The 17142-nt window shown below is 40.7% G+C and overlaps 1 protein-coding gene across 1 annotated transcript in view; it reads left to right on the forward strand.

Moving 5' to 3' along the window:
- Positions 1-11502, forward strand: part of LOC140243023 (inositol polyphosphate 5-phosphatase OCRL-like) — a 61662-nt gene extending 50160 nt beyond the window's left edge. Inside the window, exons 14-24 of the mRNA XM_072322764.1 lie at positions 248-357; positions 1213-1348; positions 2013-2123; positions 2726-2891; positions 3368-3492; positions 4208-4318; positions 5111-5218; positions 7168-7252; positions 9033-9160; positions 10497-10608; positions 11206-11502. Of these exons, the coding sequence (XP_072178865.1) occupies positions 248-357; positions 1213-1348; positions 2013-2123; positions 2726-2891; positions 3368-3492; positions 4208-4318; positions 5111-5218; positions 7168-7252; positions 9033-9160; positions 10497-10608; positions 11206-11360 (1347 nt within the window). The 3' untranslated portion in view covers positions 11361-11502. The remainder of the gene's footprint in view (positions 1-247; positions 358-1212; positions 1349-2012; positions 2124-2725; positions 2892-3367; positions 3493-4207; positions 4319-5110; positions 5219-7167; positions 7253-9032; positions 9161-10496; positions 10609-11205) is intronic.
- The last annotated feature ends 5640 nt before the right edge of the window (positions 11503-17142 follow it).

A 17142-nucleotide genomic window follows, 5' to 3' on the forward strand; every position in this document is an offset into this window, starting at 1 on the left:
CTGAAAAGAATTTACATTCACCTGTAGATTCCAATCTGCAACTGGTTCATTTACAACACAGTTGTCATGAAGCCCTATCCAGGTTTTGAATACCTCAGTTGCAAATCCATGTTGAGAGAAGGTCTGCAATGACCTTTAACTGCACATGCTCAGATTGAAACTGTGAAATGGCTTCTTTGACATGGTTGTATTGTTATTATTATTATCTTATTCTATTTTTTTTTGATCCTTCCCCATCCTTCTGAAGCTAAACAGGCAGCGGGAATGCCAGAGAGTCTTTGCAGGATTCCAGGAGGGGCCCATTGGATTCAGACCCACCTACAAGTACAACTCAGGAACGGATGAGTGGGACAACAGGTAAGGGACTCGGGGGAGCTGCTTTGCCTTTTTAATGGTGTCATCCAGGAACAGGAAAAAAAAACACACAAAAAATCAAGACATACACAAAGGGATAAGAGGTAGTACTCCACTGGGGGGGGGGGGGGGGGGGGGCTGGTGATGAATAAGAGTTACTTTGTGAAATATTGTAATTGCATTAGAACTCCCCTCATTGAGATGTGTCAGGGCAGTTTAGTTTATTTGTGTGTGTGTGTGTGTGTGTGTATTTTTTTGTCGGTTTGTTTTGTTTTTTCAAGCATGGAGTTCCAAAGCAAGAAGAATGAGGGAGAAACCTGGGTCCTTTCTTTGCATTCAATTTCAAGAAGAAACAACAACACAACTACAAATCAACTTTTCTACCTAAGGAGAAAAGTCTAAAGTTACAAATTCATTTTAAAGAAACTGGCATGAGAGCTCAATTTCTTCAAGGATTGTTGATAAGTTGAGGAATGGTCAGTCTGTTTCCCTGACTCACTAATGTCTTCTTGTGCTTTCTCAGCCATGACAAACTTTCATATAAGGTTTTAAAAAAATAATCAACAACAATAGAGAGAAAAAAAAAAGAAAAGACTTTTGTTGGACGTAGGAAGAGTCTGTACATACAAGTTGTACATTGTATGTAGATCTGCATCATAGCATGTTATAAAATTTGAAAGCTCTGCAGATACTTTGAAGCATCTGGCATTTGTTGTGAAACAATGCTTTAAACCATACAATTGATGAGATGGTGTGCTCATTCAGGAGAATTTAGACGGACAAATATAAGAAGTGTTTTGATAAGTTGTCATGTAATTTTGTATAAAACATAAACATTATCTCCTTGTTCCAATTCAGTGAGAAACAGCGTGTGCCTGCCTGGTGTGATCGCATCCTTCACCGTGGTGACCGCATCACCCAGAAGGTCTACCGGAGTCACATGAAGCTGAAGCTGAGTGACCACAAACCCGTCAGTGCCCTCTATGATATAGGGGTGAGAACTTGGGAGAATTTTTTTTTTTCCTTGTAACATCTCTTTCCTTTCGTACAGTTAAAAAATGAAATGCAATACTATGAGGATTCCAATTCTGTATGGAGGTTGAATGGTACAAGTGTACATTTGATTTATACTTTTTGGGTGAGTGCAGACCTCCCAACCATTCTGAATTAGGAGGAAAGAGTCAGAATTTTGTCCATTCCCAATTGTTTGTTTTGATAGGTGTTTCCTATTTTTCTTGATAATTTTACTACACAATCCTATGGGAATTGCCCTTTCCTACTTCTGAGCCAGATCATCCCTATTTTTAGTCAGAAAGGTTGGAAGGCCTGGTAAATGAATGCAGATTTCATTGTGAAGGAAATCTCATAGATTAGATAATTTGGGTGTTTTTGGTTGTTGTTGTTGGTTTTTTTTTTTTTTCATCCATGTGTCACCACCTTCCATGTAGTTTCTGCAGGACTACCAAATGATTTGTGAAATGCTCATCAAGTGGAGCAAGCTTATGTTCAGTAATTCCCTGATGTTTTGCTCTTTTATGTGCTTGAAAAAGCTTTGTCGGATAATAGTAAAAGCAGTTCTTTTTTTTTGTCTGTAAAATATTTGGTAGTATCAATTTGATAAATGCAATATGATTCACTTCTCTTTCCTTGTGCCGCAGGTGAAAGTCGTGGACGAGAAGAAATTCAGGGAAGTGGTGGAGGAGGAGATACGAAAACTGGACAAGCAGGAGAATGAGGCTCTGCCTCAAGTCACCCTTGGCAGGAATGAGGTGAGTCTTCTTTTTCTACCATACCTTGTCTGTCAATCATTTCTTCCACTCCTTGTCAAGAGAAGAAACGTGCTCAGGAATTCAGGTATTGAGAATATGTGTGCCCATGAAGCATCATATTTCTTTGGGAAAATTCACAACTAGTGATATCTGTCTTCTGCTGATACTACTATAAGTGTGAGTCAGGCTGTGTCTGTTTAGTTTGCTGCCCTCTGTAACAACCCACCAAAGATCAGAAAATGAAACTATCATTGGTTGAAAATGATAAGAGCATTACGGCGCCACTAACTGTATGGCTTTTAGTAACAACTTAACGTCCTTATCATTCCCAATCAACGCTTTTAAGCTTTTCCTAACTTTTGAATAAATAATTGCCTAATCACACTTCAAGATGTTACCTACTATGCTTCAAAGAACAGTGTGTGAATGTGCCGCCATCTTCCAATATTTTTTTGGTGTGGTGCACAGTCAAAACACCCAATATGTCAAGGCAGTTAGAATACTGTGTGTAACATTTGTAATCATCCAGTCTGACATTCCATTGGTGACTTTTCACATCTTCTTTTCCCTTTCTTCCTCTGCATCTCGTTGCCATGGTGAAGTTGAACCTTGGTGAGCTGCGCTTCATGGAGGAGATGGTCGAGATGGTGGAGGTGGCCAACACGGGACAGGTCAACACGCTGATAGAGTTTGTGGCCAAGCTGGACGACAAGTCGCCGTGCAAGCCCTGGCTCAAGGTGGAGCCCCAGTCCACGTTTATGATGCCAGGTAGGCTGGTCAGCCCCTCCGGGGAGATGCTCTGCTTTATTGACCTTAAAGGCACTGTTTACTCAAAGGAAACTGTTAGACACAGGAGAATTTAAGGGATTTGTTTGGTTAAACAAATTTGTTATATGCTTGGCCTTTCTGTCATCTGTGCAGGATGCCTCTTTTATAATGTTTGTGGAATTTGTTTATTATACAAATTTCTAAATGGTTATTACTTTCTCATCACTAATGTTATGCAGTCACCCTTTGTGTTTGGTATTGTGCATTGATGTCTTTAAGATCTTTCTCATGGATGTATCCATCTGTCAAATCATTGAATTCACATTGTGTTATATCTGTTTGTATGAGCAATGAAAATTAATGCAGGCAGTGTTCTGTGGTTGTTCAGAGGACTGCATTGATCAAAAAATGGGCCAGTTTTTAGCAGCTTCCTCTGTCACTCTAAATTTTCCTTTTTTTCTTTTTTTCCCCCACAGGAGACATGGTGGAGGTCAAAGTTACAGCATACATCGACAAGACGACGGCGTCGGCGTTCAACGCCGGCCACGACAAAGCCGAGGACATACTGATTCTTCACCTGGAGAACGGCAAAGATTACTATATATCCTTTACAGCATGAAGTACCTGCTGCCTTTTGTCACCTAATGTCTGTGCAGTTTCACAGGTGTATTTGTACTTTTTTTTGCATAGGACTCTTCAGTCATCACTTGCGTTATGCAGTACCTTGGTAACACTGGCCATCAAAATTCAACAGTCAAAAAAGAAAATAGAAAAAGAAGTTTCTTGGAAGATATTGAGAGATTTCTTATGTTGTAGCAATCTTTAGAAACCATGTGAATTGTCCTGATTGTGATTTCCTATCATAGGTATTCATAAGTAGAACTAACTGAATTTTTTTTTTATTATTCTTGTGCCCACTAGGATGCATTGCATATGTCTTATGTTTTTCTAAGCCAGTGTTGGAATCAAAAGTTTACATCTTAATGGGGATGTTTTCTGAATTTATTACATCACAAATTGTAGTGTTGTCATCTACATTGTAAGGAGGGCAACATATGGAATTGAATAAAACTTCAAAAACTAATGGCTTTTGCAAGATGGTAAGGTTTTCCTCAAATATCAGTGACTGCTTCAGTAGTCTTTCCGCATTTAGTCAATCCACTATGTGTTTTGGGAAACTTCCTTTTTTTATCGTTGAAAGTCAGCATGTGTAACGGGGATTACAACTGTGTCCTACTGAAACTGTTCCAAGGTGTATGTTTAGAGCTCAGGAAGCAAAATTCCACTTGTTATGACATCCTTGACCACATGATCACATCACAGTAAGTGGTAGCTACCGGCCGAGCTGCTTTGGGGCGTCCATCGAGGCACTGGTCAAGATGCACGAACCCATCAGCGAGATGACCATGCAGGAAGTGGTGGACCTGGTGAGTTGAACGGTCAAGCTGTAGCGGTCATCACAACCATGCTGTTGGTCATTGCATGTATATGGGGGATTGGATTAGTGTTTAATTGAAATGATTTGAAATGATTTGATTTAAATCGATTTGTTTTATGTGACCACCAAGAAAGCAGTGAATGCTTGTATGCAAACAACCATGGCACTGACAACCTAGAGTCACTTTTGAATGACTAGGCAAAGAGGATTGAGTGCCTTGCCTAGGAGGACAATTGCTGCAGCTAGGGGACTTGAACCAGGGGCCTCATAATTGATAGTCCAAGGTCTTTACCACTGAGCTACAACAGCTCATCCTCACCACTGTGGCTTGGGTCATTCATGGAATGCTTTGCTTATGCAGTGTATACCTTCCATACGTTACAGATCTTCTACAAATTGCCCGAATGGGCATTTGGTTAAGAACCAAGTAATTTAGATACGCATATGTCCCATTCATTTTCTCTGCCTGGCAGTGAGTTTTAGTGGCCCTGAGCCTGTTTTGTTGGATCATGACCCGTTACCCAGCTGTGTAAATCTAGCAAACAAGACATCTTGCATAATGTATGAAGCATATTTCAACTTGTCATGCTTCCCATGCACGTCCAGCGGACTGGACTGGATAATATGAAAGAACCATCTTTTCTCTTACCACAGTAGCCATATGGTTTTGCTTTTGACAGAAATGCTGGTGTTTTACCTGCACAGCACTGACTGCATTAGATACTCTATAATTACCCCCCCCCCCCCCCACCTTCTTTCTTTCTTTTTCTCGGTGTGCCAGGAACAAAATGCCAAGGTAAAGGAGAGCGCTGCAGACTTCAAGAGTTATGACATTCCAAAGGAGATTTGGATGCTGGTAGATTACCTCTTCAGGAACGGCATTCATCAGGTGAGGGCGCTGTTGGATTAGTGACTCTTCTCTTGCAGTTGTAACAGTATTGAAGATGGACATATGAAGGGTTTTATCGCAAAAGGAATTAACTCCATTCTTGTTAAGTTGAGATATGTGTTATCAAAGGTGCTAAAACAAAGAAAATAAGGGATATTCATTATATGTGACCCGCTACAACAAAAGGATCCTAAAGTCGCTGACGGCTGAGCCGAGAAAATTGGGTTTGAAGTCACGTCATCAAAATGGGTCAAAACAATCGGATTTCTGTTTTTGGCATAATTCTGTAGTCTAATGTTTTGTCTATCATCTGCCGAAATTTCGAAGGTAAATGATCAAAGGAAAGGCCAGAAATCAGCGTTTTTCTGGGCCATGATTTCCCAACTTCCAACGTAACAGAGACATGTCCGAAGATTTGGGTTTAGCGCCGCAGCTAGACTCCGCCCTAGCAACGAGGGAGTGATCTTATTGGTCAGTGCGTGGCATCCTAATTACTGATTGGTCGTGCGTAGATCGCTGTCGCTAAGCTTGAATGAACATTGTGGAGGTGGCTAGGAGCTTGCCTTCTATTGTCAAGCGGTGAAAACTGTCTCGCCTCCCCTTGATCATGTTAGCGTCGGAAGGAAAACTCTGAAGGCGTTTTCTCGAAACTCTGATTTCCTCAACCACTTGACATGCGCTAATAATATCATCAATATCTCTGCAACCGAGTACTTATATGAGTTGTGCTATATATGAAATTAAAGTAGAAGAGTAAGGAAATAATGTCATGCCATTTTCAGAAAATTGTCCTCCCCCGACTTTCGGATCCTTATGTTGTAGCGGGTCACATATCTTCTAGAATATTGTTAGGTTACAAGTGAGTATTCCTGGAAAGGTTTTATTTTGCTCTATCCGATGATGGACTTACTTAAAAATGTTTAAAAATGGCGCCTAGCCCATTTTGCAATAAAACTCTTCATATCTGACATGATGACTGCAAATATCATGTGACTCATTCAGTGATTTTAGATTTAGCCTGTGTTCAGTTAATTTGATGCTGCTCCTGCTTTACCTATGGTAAAATTCTTGTAGAGTTGGAAAAACCTCACGCTAGAAAGACAAGAATGTTTGGTGTGTGAATCAAAGTTTATTAGATTACCTTATCAAAGAGACTAACAAACATTTTTCAGATTGGGTGAAAAGATTTCTGAGCTATCCATGTCACATATTTTTCTCATATGCATTGTTTTTATTACTCTGTGCATTTTACTTTCAAATGTGTATTTCATGTACATGTATGCATAGTCATGTATGCCACTTGAGGCACAAAGCTTTTCCATCTTATGGATAATAAATGAAATGAAATGAAATGAAATCACATGAATTCATGTAATGTTGTGATGTGAATGCTCTTTCTGTCTCTCCCGTATTCACCTAACTCCCCTTCTCCTTGCTTTTCTTCTTCTCTATCTATTTCTCATTCTCTATCTCTCACACACACTCTCCCGTTGTTTCTTTGTCTGCCTTTCCATGCTCATCCTGCCTCTCCCCCATACTTCCCACCTCTGCACCCCCCCCCCCCCCCCATCTCTCCTGTATTCACCTAACTCCCTTCCTCCTTGCTTTTCTTCTTCTCTATCTATTTCTCATTCTCTTCATCTTTCATACACACTCTCCCGTTGTTCCTTTGTCTGCCTTTCCATGCTCATCCTGCCTCTCCCCCATACTTCCCACCTCTGCACCCCCCCCCCCCATCTCTCCTGTATTCACCTAACTCCCTTCCTCCTTGCTTTTCTTCTTCTCTATCTATTTCTCATTCTCTTCATCTCTCCTACACACTCTCCCATTGTTCTTTTTTCTGTCTTTCCATGCTCATCCTGCCTCTCCCGTATACCACTCCCGCCTCTGCACCCCGCCCCCCCCCCCCCCCCCCCCGCCTCTCCTATACACATTTACCCCTTCAACAGGAGAATCTATTTAGCCAGGAGGGTCTACATGCAGAGGTGCTTGCCATCAGGGACTTCCTGGATACAGGCTTCCCAGAGGAGATTCGTATCCTTTCCGCCACTAGGGGGCGCTGCTCACCTACATGCATGCTCATCTTGAAGTTATTTGTCTTTGAGTGCAAGCGTTCTTGGGGTCTTGAATCAAGATGTGTTTATTGTAGCTTAGGCTTTTATGCTCCTTATTAGCTCACCTGAGCCAAAGGCTCAAGTGAGCTATTGCGATCGCCCTTCGTCCGGCGTCCGTCGTGCGTCGTGCATCGTGCGTCGTGCGTAAACTTTTACATTTTTATCTTCTTCTTGAAAACCCCAAGACCGATTTTCATCAAACTTGGCAGGTAGCATCCCTAGGGGGTTAGGAACTCAATTTCTTAAAATGGGCACCATGCCCCACCCAGGGGGCCCCCGGGGGGCCCAAACCCCCCAAAATTAAGGAATCTGTAAAAATCTTCTTCTCTAGAACCAGAAGTGATAGAGCTAAGTTAATACTGTGAGTTAGTACATTGATGACTGTAGTTTCAAGTTTGTTCATGGCAGAATCAGGGGTGCCCCCCTTGGGACCCAGGGGAGGGGGGTGGGGAGGGGTCCTAATGGGGCCTAAATTATACATTTTCATCTTCTGCTTGAGAACCCCATGACCAATTTTCACTAAACTTGGCAGGTAGCATCCCTAGGGGGTTAGGATCTCAATTTGTTAGAATGGGCACCATGCCCCACCCAGGGGCCCCAGGGGGGGCCAAACCCCCCCCCCCCAAAAAAAAATGAAGGAATCTTTAAAAATCTTCTCTAGAATCAGAAGTTATAGAGCTACGATAATACTATGAGTGAGTACATTAATGACTGTAGTTTCAAGTTTGTTCATAGCAAATCCAGGGGTGCCCCTCTTGGGGGCAGGGAAGGTCCAAATGGGGGCCTGAATTGTACATTTTCATCTTCTTCCTGAAAACCTCATGATGGATTTTCGTCAAACTTGGCAGTAGCATCCCTAGGGGGTCAGGATCTCAATTTATCAAAATGGGCACCATGCCCCACCCAGAGGGCCCCAGGGGGCCCCCAATCCCCCCAAATTAAGGAATCTTTAAAAATTTCGGCCCTTATTGTACATTTTCATCTTCTACTTGAGAAGCCTGGTCAAATTTTAGTAGAGCTGTGAATAATTTAGATTAGTGACTGCGTGAAAGGTGAACTTGCGATACTCAGGTGAGCGCTAGACCCGCGGGTCTCTTGTTTACCAGTTAACACATTCACTGCTTTGAACCGTATCCGAGCAATTACCCCTAGAGTGCAATGACCTCCCAAGCTAAATACTGGTTAGTGGTAAGATTAGACCAAAGATTAGGGTTGGGTTAAGTTTAGGGTCAAGAGTTTGGGATAGGGTTAGTATTAGGTTCAGGATTAGGATTAGGATTAGGGCCAGGAGAAGGGGAAGGGTCCAGAGTAGCTGCCCAGGGGGTAATTGCCCGAGACCCATTTACTCCCTTCATAAATAGACACAGATGAACTGGAGCTAATCTTTGAATGAATGAATGAATCCTCATTCATTCATACATATACCTACCCAATCACTATTGTGTCACAATTTCTTTCATGTGGGATATTGCATTTTGTTTTGTTTTGTTTTGTAAATGGATATGTCCGACTTGCTTACACTGCAGCTAAGTACATGGATGTATACCAGGTATAGAGTTAGAAAGGTGAATGATGTGGTTAAGATAGCCTAACGAGAATCATGTGGCCTGAACATGCACACATTACTCCATGTACTGTTGAGTCTTGTGAGAGTTAAAATCACCCACACAGTGTCATGACCCTTAACCTTTAACCCCCAGCTGGCAACATCCACTCAGTAGCGGAGTCTCTTCTGGTGTTCCTGGCCAGCCTCAGGGAACCAGTCATCCCTTACAAGTGCTACCAGAAGTGTCTCGACGGGGCCAACAGTTTTGTACTGTGCAAACAGGTCAGTAGTGCATTGACTTTACCCTTAAAGGTAGGGAATCCCATTTGCATGCCTTACATGAAGAGTTGTATAAATACAGTGGTATGTTGAAGAGAGTATCATTTTAGAAACTCCCATAAAGTATTGAAAGTGGAAGGTAACATTTAGTACATTTTTATTGACCGTTAGATTTTGAATTGAATTTTTTTCGGGGCTCACCGTAAATTCCAGTACATTACTAGGCTACCTTTGCAGACCCATGCACTGCATGTGTGTCCATCATGTATATTTTGTGAAGAAAGTTCATCAAAACTTACAAACATCTCTATATACATTCTTGCCACACACTCTACTTGTTTTTACATCAGCTCTTATACTTTTAGATTTGTGTTTATAGATAAAAGATACAGAAGACTGCAACAAAAATGCTTAAGTGTGGCTGACACACAGAACTACTGAGTAGTTGAGTTTTGTGCATTATTCAAATTGTAGATAACTGTTGACTTCCAAATTTCTCGGCAGTGACCTAAACAAGTCCCCTGAGGTTAATATTTAATGTTTTGCTGCATTTTGGGAGGTCTGTAAAAGGTATCCCCTACCTTTAACATGTGTTGTTCAAGATGATCCAAAATATGCAAGCCTGATAAAACATGGAACAAGAAAAAAATAAAGTTGACATAAAGTGAACTCATAGCATGAAGTCATTTCAGGATCATGTCTCTTAAACAAATAAAATGAAAATTGAAAAAAAAAACAACTTTGTAATATACAGTTTTTGGTTAAGTACATTAGTACAGGTTATTGTTTGACCCTTGACCTCTCATTGCCCCACAGCCATCCCCCCCCCCCCCTTTAAAGGTGCATGGTCCCGGTGTGTTTTAGTCAAATGCGTACGCGGGCGCACGGCGCAAGTTTCCTATAGAGACCTACGCTATCAACTCCTCTTTAGCGCTTACGCTGTGGCCCACTTCCCCGAGTCCGAAGAAGTCCGATTCACTGTAGTCAGTGGTCCGATCACAGTTCGGCTCATGATTTGGCTGAGGGTATGACAGCTTCAGCAAAATTCTTTTGTGATGTCATAATAAGAAGCACATATGCACGCACCCTGGCATTACTACAGACTGCGTGTTGCGCAGAGAAGACAACGAAGGCAACGTTACTTAGCAACACCTACGCGCTTTACTCTTGATGACAGCTCAACTTCGGCTTTCTTCGTATCATTGCTAACGGTGATCGGCAGTATCATCAACAGCGCCCTCTACACTACCAGGACTATGCACCTTTAAAAGCATCCCACAGTCTGTGTACAGTACATGAGACTTGAGGCCTCATGGCCAATTTCTCCATCTCCTCTTAGATCATGAAGCAGCTCCCAAAGTGTCATCGGAACGTCTTCAAGTACCTGACGGCCCTCATCAGGGAGCTCCTCCTACACAATGACGACAACAAACTGGATGCCAAGACACTAGGTGAGGTCCTGGTCTGTTTTCTCTTTCTGCCCTCTCCTTCAAGAACCAGACCTGCTACATTGTAGGTCTCCCTGATTCTGCATGGGAGCTCTCTGAAAACATATATTCCTTTAAAGAAGTCCACCCCAAAAATGAATTCACTCTCAAAGAAAGAGAAAAAAAAAATCCCTATAGATCATTCAAAAAATGAACTGGTACAATTTCTTGTATATATTTGTGCGGACCACTTCACTGGGTATGCACCATGCTCTTTTCGATGAATGAATGAAGCAGGATCTTTGACGTGCATGAGTTGTGACTCTCTCGCACATGGGACCTCTACGACCAAGTATTTTTGCCTCTTACTATTTAATAAAGGGGATGGCATGATAACACACAGCACTGCTCAGCAAGACTCGCAGGCCTCGAAAGTTGAGTTATTTGATTGCAAGGCAGAGACACTACCATCCAAACCACCTCTTTGCCTTGCTGTTCAAGTTGTGTCAAACAGACACACTTAATCAATAGCTTAGAGTTTCATCTCATACCAAGGTGATGATAGCCATCTTTTACCCCATCCCTTATTCTTTTCTCTTTGTATGTTTTTATTTATGACAGCAACCATCTTTGGCGAACTCTTCCTCCGCTGTCCTCCGGAGGATCGCGAGAAGGAGGAGCAGGCGGTGAGGAGTAGGACCACAAATCGGCAGCAGATCACGCGCAAGAAGGCCACCTTCGTCTACCAGTTCATCATCAACGAGTACGACGACTGATGTCCATGACCTCCTCGGGGAACTTCGTGTTCCGGTCATTTGAAGGCACCTCAGAGAAGGGCATGAGTGAGCCATCGGCATTTCCAATTTAATTGATGACATGAGGACATGAGAACGGCAAACGTTGAAAATCATTGAAGAATCAAGGGATACCGAGTGTGGTGAATCTATTCATCAGCTATCCTTGTACAGTACAATTTCCCAGTAAATACATTTTGTACATGTAATTCATATTGTTTAACCATGAAGGACGAGTCAGACAGTAGACCTGAGCGTTAATAATGATTGTTGGTCGAATTGACAACAGAAAGGAACAGCCTACTTTTTTTGCTCCAACTTGTAACAATCTTCAACACAAAGTGACGTCAAGTTCAGGAGAGGAGTTCCAACATGAAATATTGTATGGCAAGAATCTCCAGAAATGAATCTCGGTAAGAGCTTCCGACACAAGTGTACAAAATGCAAGAAATGGCACATCAATCCTCGGTCCATGAGTTTGATTCATGCTCATGTTTAATAATAATTGTTTGAAGCACATCATCTCCGTGGTAAAGTGAAATCGTGATGGATTTAAAGTTTGAAGCAGCTTCTCCTTACTTAACGTCTTTAACAGTCTCTTCCTGATTGTTGTAAAATGTAATGAAAAAATTCATGCCGAAATGACTGAAATAATCGCCATTCCAAGTTATGCGTTTGGACTGGCATTCACAAGATTCCAGTGAGGTTTCAGGTTGTCAGAGCAATGACCTTATGAGTAGGGTACATTTCAATGAACAACGTTTGAATTAGAAGCATTGTGACTGAATATGAAGGCCAAATAGGCAGTAATTATGGCACATATTTTCCTCTTCAGTGGTGAAGTGTTGTTCATTTCTTAGTGCCTTGGCAGGGATTGGCCACTGCACATGAATAGCATTGTCAATATTAACAGATACTGCCAGTTTGGAAGAGTCTAAGCAGTCTAAGAGCTCACTGTGCTCTATTACTGAATAATCTCAGTCAGCTTTAATTCCTGAAGGTTTTAAATGTGTAGAAATGAAATATTTCAGGAGTTTCAGTGGTGCAGACAAATCGCTTTGCTCAAATCTGTCCTTTTTCAGATCAATGATGGGGGCTATTTGTGCAGCAGAATACTGTAAAACATGATATATTCGCGGCACAAAATTTTCGTGAATTGGAGCCGACGGCCTTTTTCGTGGCATGAAATTTTCGCGAATTGTCACTGGCGTTCAATGCATACAGTGTAGACAAGAAATTTCGCGTGCATTTTAATTTTGCGAATCTTGGTGCTCGCGAAATTCACGAAATTAAAATGCACGCGAACATTCCTCGTTTTACAGTATTGAGAACAGCATCCTGTAGCTTGGATGCACAGACAATCTATGTTAGAACCATAACATATACACCAATTGAAATCCACAGATGGTAGAACATTTGCATTAGAGCTGTGGATGTATGACTGAGTTACAGTGTTTACTCTGCCTGGTCAGTCAAAGGCTCGAACAAGAGCTGTACCAATTCACTATTCACAACACTAGAAGGATCTCTGAAAAAAGGAAGGACTTCTATCAACGCAGGACTGAGGAAACAGATACAGGGTATGAAATGATATCAGTGCTTCTGTGGAGAGGTCAGTGGCATGCCAAAGCCTAATGAAGTTTACCATGGAGACTATGTGTATGGTTGAGGGGTCTAGATATCGCGCACGAAAATTTGTGATGCTCTTATAATAGAAATTATTCCACAATCGTACCTGAATTTCTCAATAAATATCACGAAAATGCAGAAAAATCACCTCCCAGAATCTCTTGATGATACGATGACGGAGTAGTGCGCTGTTGCCGTTTGTATGTCGGACTTAATTTTATGCGTTCAATTTCTCGGGGTATGTAAAGATCGCGCAGCTGCCCTATGTAGTTTCATGCGTGAAAGTGTCTGCCCCTCTCTGCGGCTGTAACGTGCTTCGGCTTCCGTAGAATATTATAAAAGATCGATTGAACAAATTACGAATTTTATCGGCTATGATCATACGAACGAGACGAGCGAGACGACACGTCTAGGCTACAACATCCTTAAAACAGATTTTAAGCTAAGGTAGGTAAATTACAAGGTAAAAAATTGGAAATTTAGTGAAAATTTTGTTCGAAATCAAAATTTCTTACCTGCTTCCTTCTCATGTTTAGCGGTTGTCAGGTATGTCTATTCCATGGGCGTATTGGCAAATTTTGCGCTTAGTTCCACGCGTAATATTGCTTGCTATACGCAGTTTCACTATGCGCGACCATTAAGTCCCTGCGCGAGATCTAGTGCCCTTACTATACATTGAATGGCCTTACCTTCGGAGTTCTTGATATGTATGGGCTAATTGTTATTTGATTGTATCGAGGGGGCAGTAGGAAGGGTTGCTAAAATCATTTAAAGCTGCATCAAATATTTCTTTCATGTACTTCAAGAAATCTTTTAATTTTAAGCTGCTTTAGAAAGCATCATGAGGTGTAAGTATGGCATTGTAAATAGGGCTGTCGGCTGTGTGTGATTACACTCTTGATTAAAGTAATGATTCTTAAACCAATGGTGCAGTCTTACAGTTGTCTGTGTTCCAATCAAAGTGGGGAACGTAAGCAGCATTATAGTATAAATGACTAGAAATGCGACATAGGTGGGAGGAAAAAATTGTTGGTGGGAGAAGGCAAGTAGAAGTGTGCAATCGGGATGAGGTGTGCTTTTTACAGATTTAATTCTTATCATGTTAACTAGATGCTCTATGACTTAAGTTATCATTTAGCGCGTAACATCTGGCTTTCCTGTCTCATAGGAAATAACACGATAATGCCTATGGTTATTTCATTTTTTGTTTAAAATGTTAATCTTGCTCAAATACATTTTCTCTGTACAGATATCTTCAATACAGATATTTTCAATACAGGTTATACTGAGCGGTGTAAGACAACCTGTCAAAACTGAAGAATTTGGTGACATAGTATACAAATAGTGAATGGTCACGAGTGCGATTGTACAAGATTTCGCACGAGGTGAAAGATAGAGGCGCTCTATTCAACGAGGGGAAACCAAGTTGAATAGTGCGCCTCATCTTTCACAGAGTGCGAAATGTTGTTTCATTGCACGAGTAAATATTTGTTTTATACAACACCTCAAACGTCAACAGATGTGGTCCACACGGATTCTTGAATTAAGTGCAGAAATGGAACCGTTTTCTGTAAAAGACGAATGAGTAGCCGCACAGTCACTGTGTACGGACGTATGTATGTGAAGCCAATCAGTTGAAGTTGTTTACAAAAATGAGTGGCAGAAGTACACTCTTGTAATTGTTGAGTGCGGACGGCAAATGTTTGTTTATTGTGACATCAGAGCCGTGCGATGGAATAAAAACTTCGAGTCAATCTTGAGTTTAACACAAGAGTCAATGGAAATGGGTGACGCCAGCCATGCGCTATCCATTTTTGCTCAAACAAAATTGCACAGCTGACAGCCACAGCGTGCCATGGAACTTTTAACTAAATGTCACGCGGGCAATCTACCAATCGGGATAGCTACATTCTAATTAGGTGTTGTATAATACTTGTCAGCAATAGTTGTAAACTGACCACTGGCGTCATTCTTGGTCAATTGAATGTCAACTAAGCTGTTACGAGTGCAGTAATATAGAATCTTAACCAAGTTGTCTCATTTTTAAATCTACACATCACTGTAAACATTTGTGGGTTTGGTTTTGTTGTTCTTATTAGTGGACATTATCATGTTACGTGATATCCAGGATAGAAATGTGAAATTGAAGTATTCAAAACATTTTATTTACGTAATTAATGAAGATGTCATCACTCATCAAGCCTAGTTTCCACGCGAGATTATCTGATTAAAGAAATAAAAAAGGCAGGAAAATGCATCTGTTTGATTTTTTTCTTCATTATAGACCAATATTCCCTGTGCTCACTCTATTTTCTCAGCTGTAATTATTCTGCCGATATGTAGCATAATGTATCACAACCTCATACTGTATAGCAAATGGTTCTTTAGTGTTGCACTTTGGACGACGCATGACGCATGGGGACTAAATCAATGTTCAGTACTATCAATTCAGTCTTTATTTTGTGTTTGTGAAAAACAGCTGAGCTGATGTGATTGTTGTGTTATGATGATTTTAACCTTTCTACAGGGAGAAATAATAAACTGTAGATCTACAATGCCAAATGTGAACTGTAATGATCACCCACAAGTGTTGCCATTACATGGAAATGTGTAACAGGTATCTATAATCTGCTTCTTCCTTTTGCTGTGGGTAACTATGTCAGCTGTGTAAACTTTTCTGTTTTAGCTTTCAGTGTAAATGGTTCAGGGAAATGGTATTGGTGTAATTCGTTCAGATTGGCTAAAAATTAATGCGCCAAGGCGACAATAGAAGTAACAAGTGATGTTCTTTTCCCCGTTCATGCTTCGTTCAGTGATGTGAAAAAAATTGAACAAATGTGCTGGAACAGACAGAAGAATTGAACAATAATTAACAAGACTGTTGATTTGAATGAAGACTGTGTGTGGACTGAAAATGTATTTTATCATTGTTATTGCTCGTGTCATGTTTGGTCAGGTCTGCCACGTGCAGAAAAAAAAGGAAAATTCTGAGAAAAAAAAAAAAAGAGGACTTTCTTGACAAATTTGTGGATAAGAACATAATGCTATCATTTCCTGTAGACAAGAGAGTAAGTTATAATCTTATTTTATGATATAAGAAATCATATTTTATTTCGATAATTGACTTATATACAAATGCTATTTATCTAGTTAGTAATTGCTGTAGTACTGGACTACATTCTTCGTAAATTTTTTGTACACATGGTACTATGATACAATATGACCAAGCTAGACTTGTGTAAGTTGTGTGTAATATGCGCTGATTCCAAGGACTCTTAAAAAAGTTCTGGAATCAAAAGAATCACATGTATAGAGTGTAGCAGAAATGAACTGCCTTTATCAAGGAATGATTAAAAGATGATGAGAATCAGAAGGTAACCATTGCAAATTGCTTGGGTTTTTTTTGTATAAATATTGTTTTCTTGAGTGCATGAGTGGGTGTAAGCATTACATAAATACAGTATTGCATACATTTTAAAACTTTGTTCAACTTAAGTCATTGCCTGTATTTTACAAAACATTCATCAAATAAGTCTTCTGTCCTTCACAGTGGTAAAGTACAGTCCGACCTCCCCCTATCCGGCCTCTCCCTTTATCCGGATCTCTCTATTATCTGGATGCGATCTCGCCATGATTTTTTTTCCCCAATCTAATGATTACGGGGAAAAGGGGGCTTTCAAACTCAAAAATAAATAAATCCTACCCAAGATAACATAAATTACATATTATTCCAAACATAATCAACATGCATTCACATCAAATTTTCATTTAAAATAGGATGCATTCAGACATTGACTACCCCCAAATTTTGTGCTGATAGCAAAGAAAGAATTTCAGTGTACGCTAATCTGCAATAGATTACTATGTAGCTACCAATGAGGAGGCAAATCCCATATCCGGCCAAATCCCTTATCCGGATGAGCGCCGGTCCCAACACATCCAGATAGGAGAGGTTGGACTGTATAGATTACAGTACAGTGCACTCCCATTATAACAAAATTCCGGTTACAACGAAGTAAGAATTCAGGCCGCAACATCATCCGCTTTATGTGTTTCATGGTTTATTTGTTTGGATATAAGTAAATTTCAATATAACAAAATAAAACTGCTGGTCCCAAGGACTTCATTATAATGG

The sequence above is a fragment of the Diadema setosum genome, chromosome 19 (assembly GCF_964275005.1).
Source record: "Diadema setosum chromosome 19, eeDiaSeto1, whole genome shotgun sequence".
Taxonomy (NCBI): domain Eukaryota; kingdom Metazoa; phylum Echinodermata; class Echinoidea; order Diadematoida; family Diadematidae; genus Diadema; species Diadema setosum.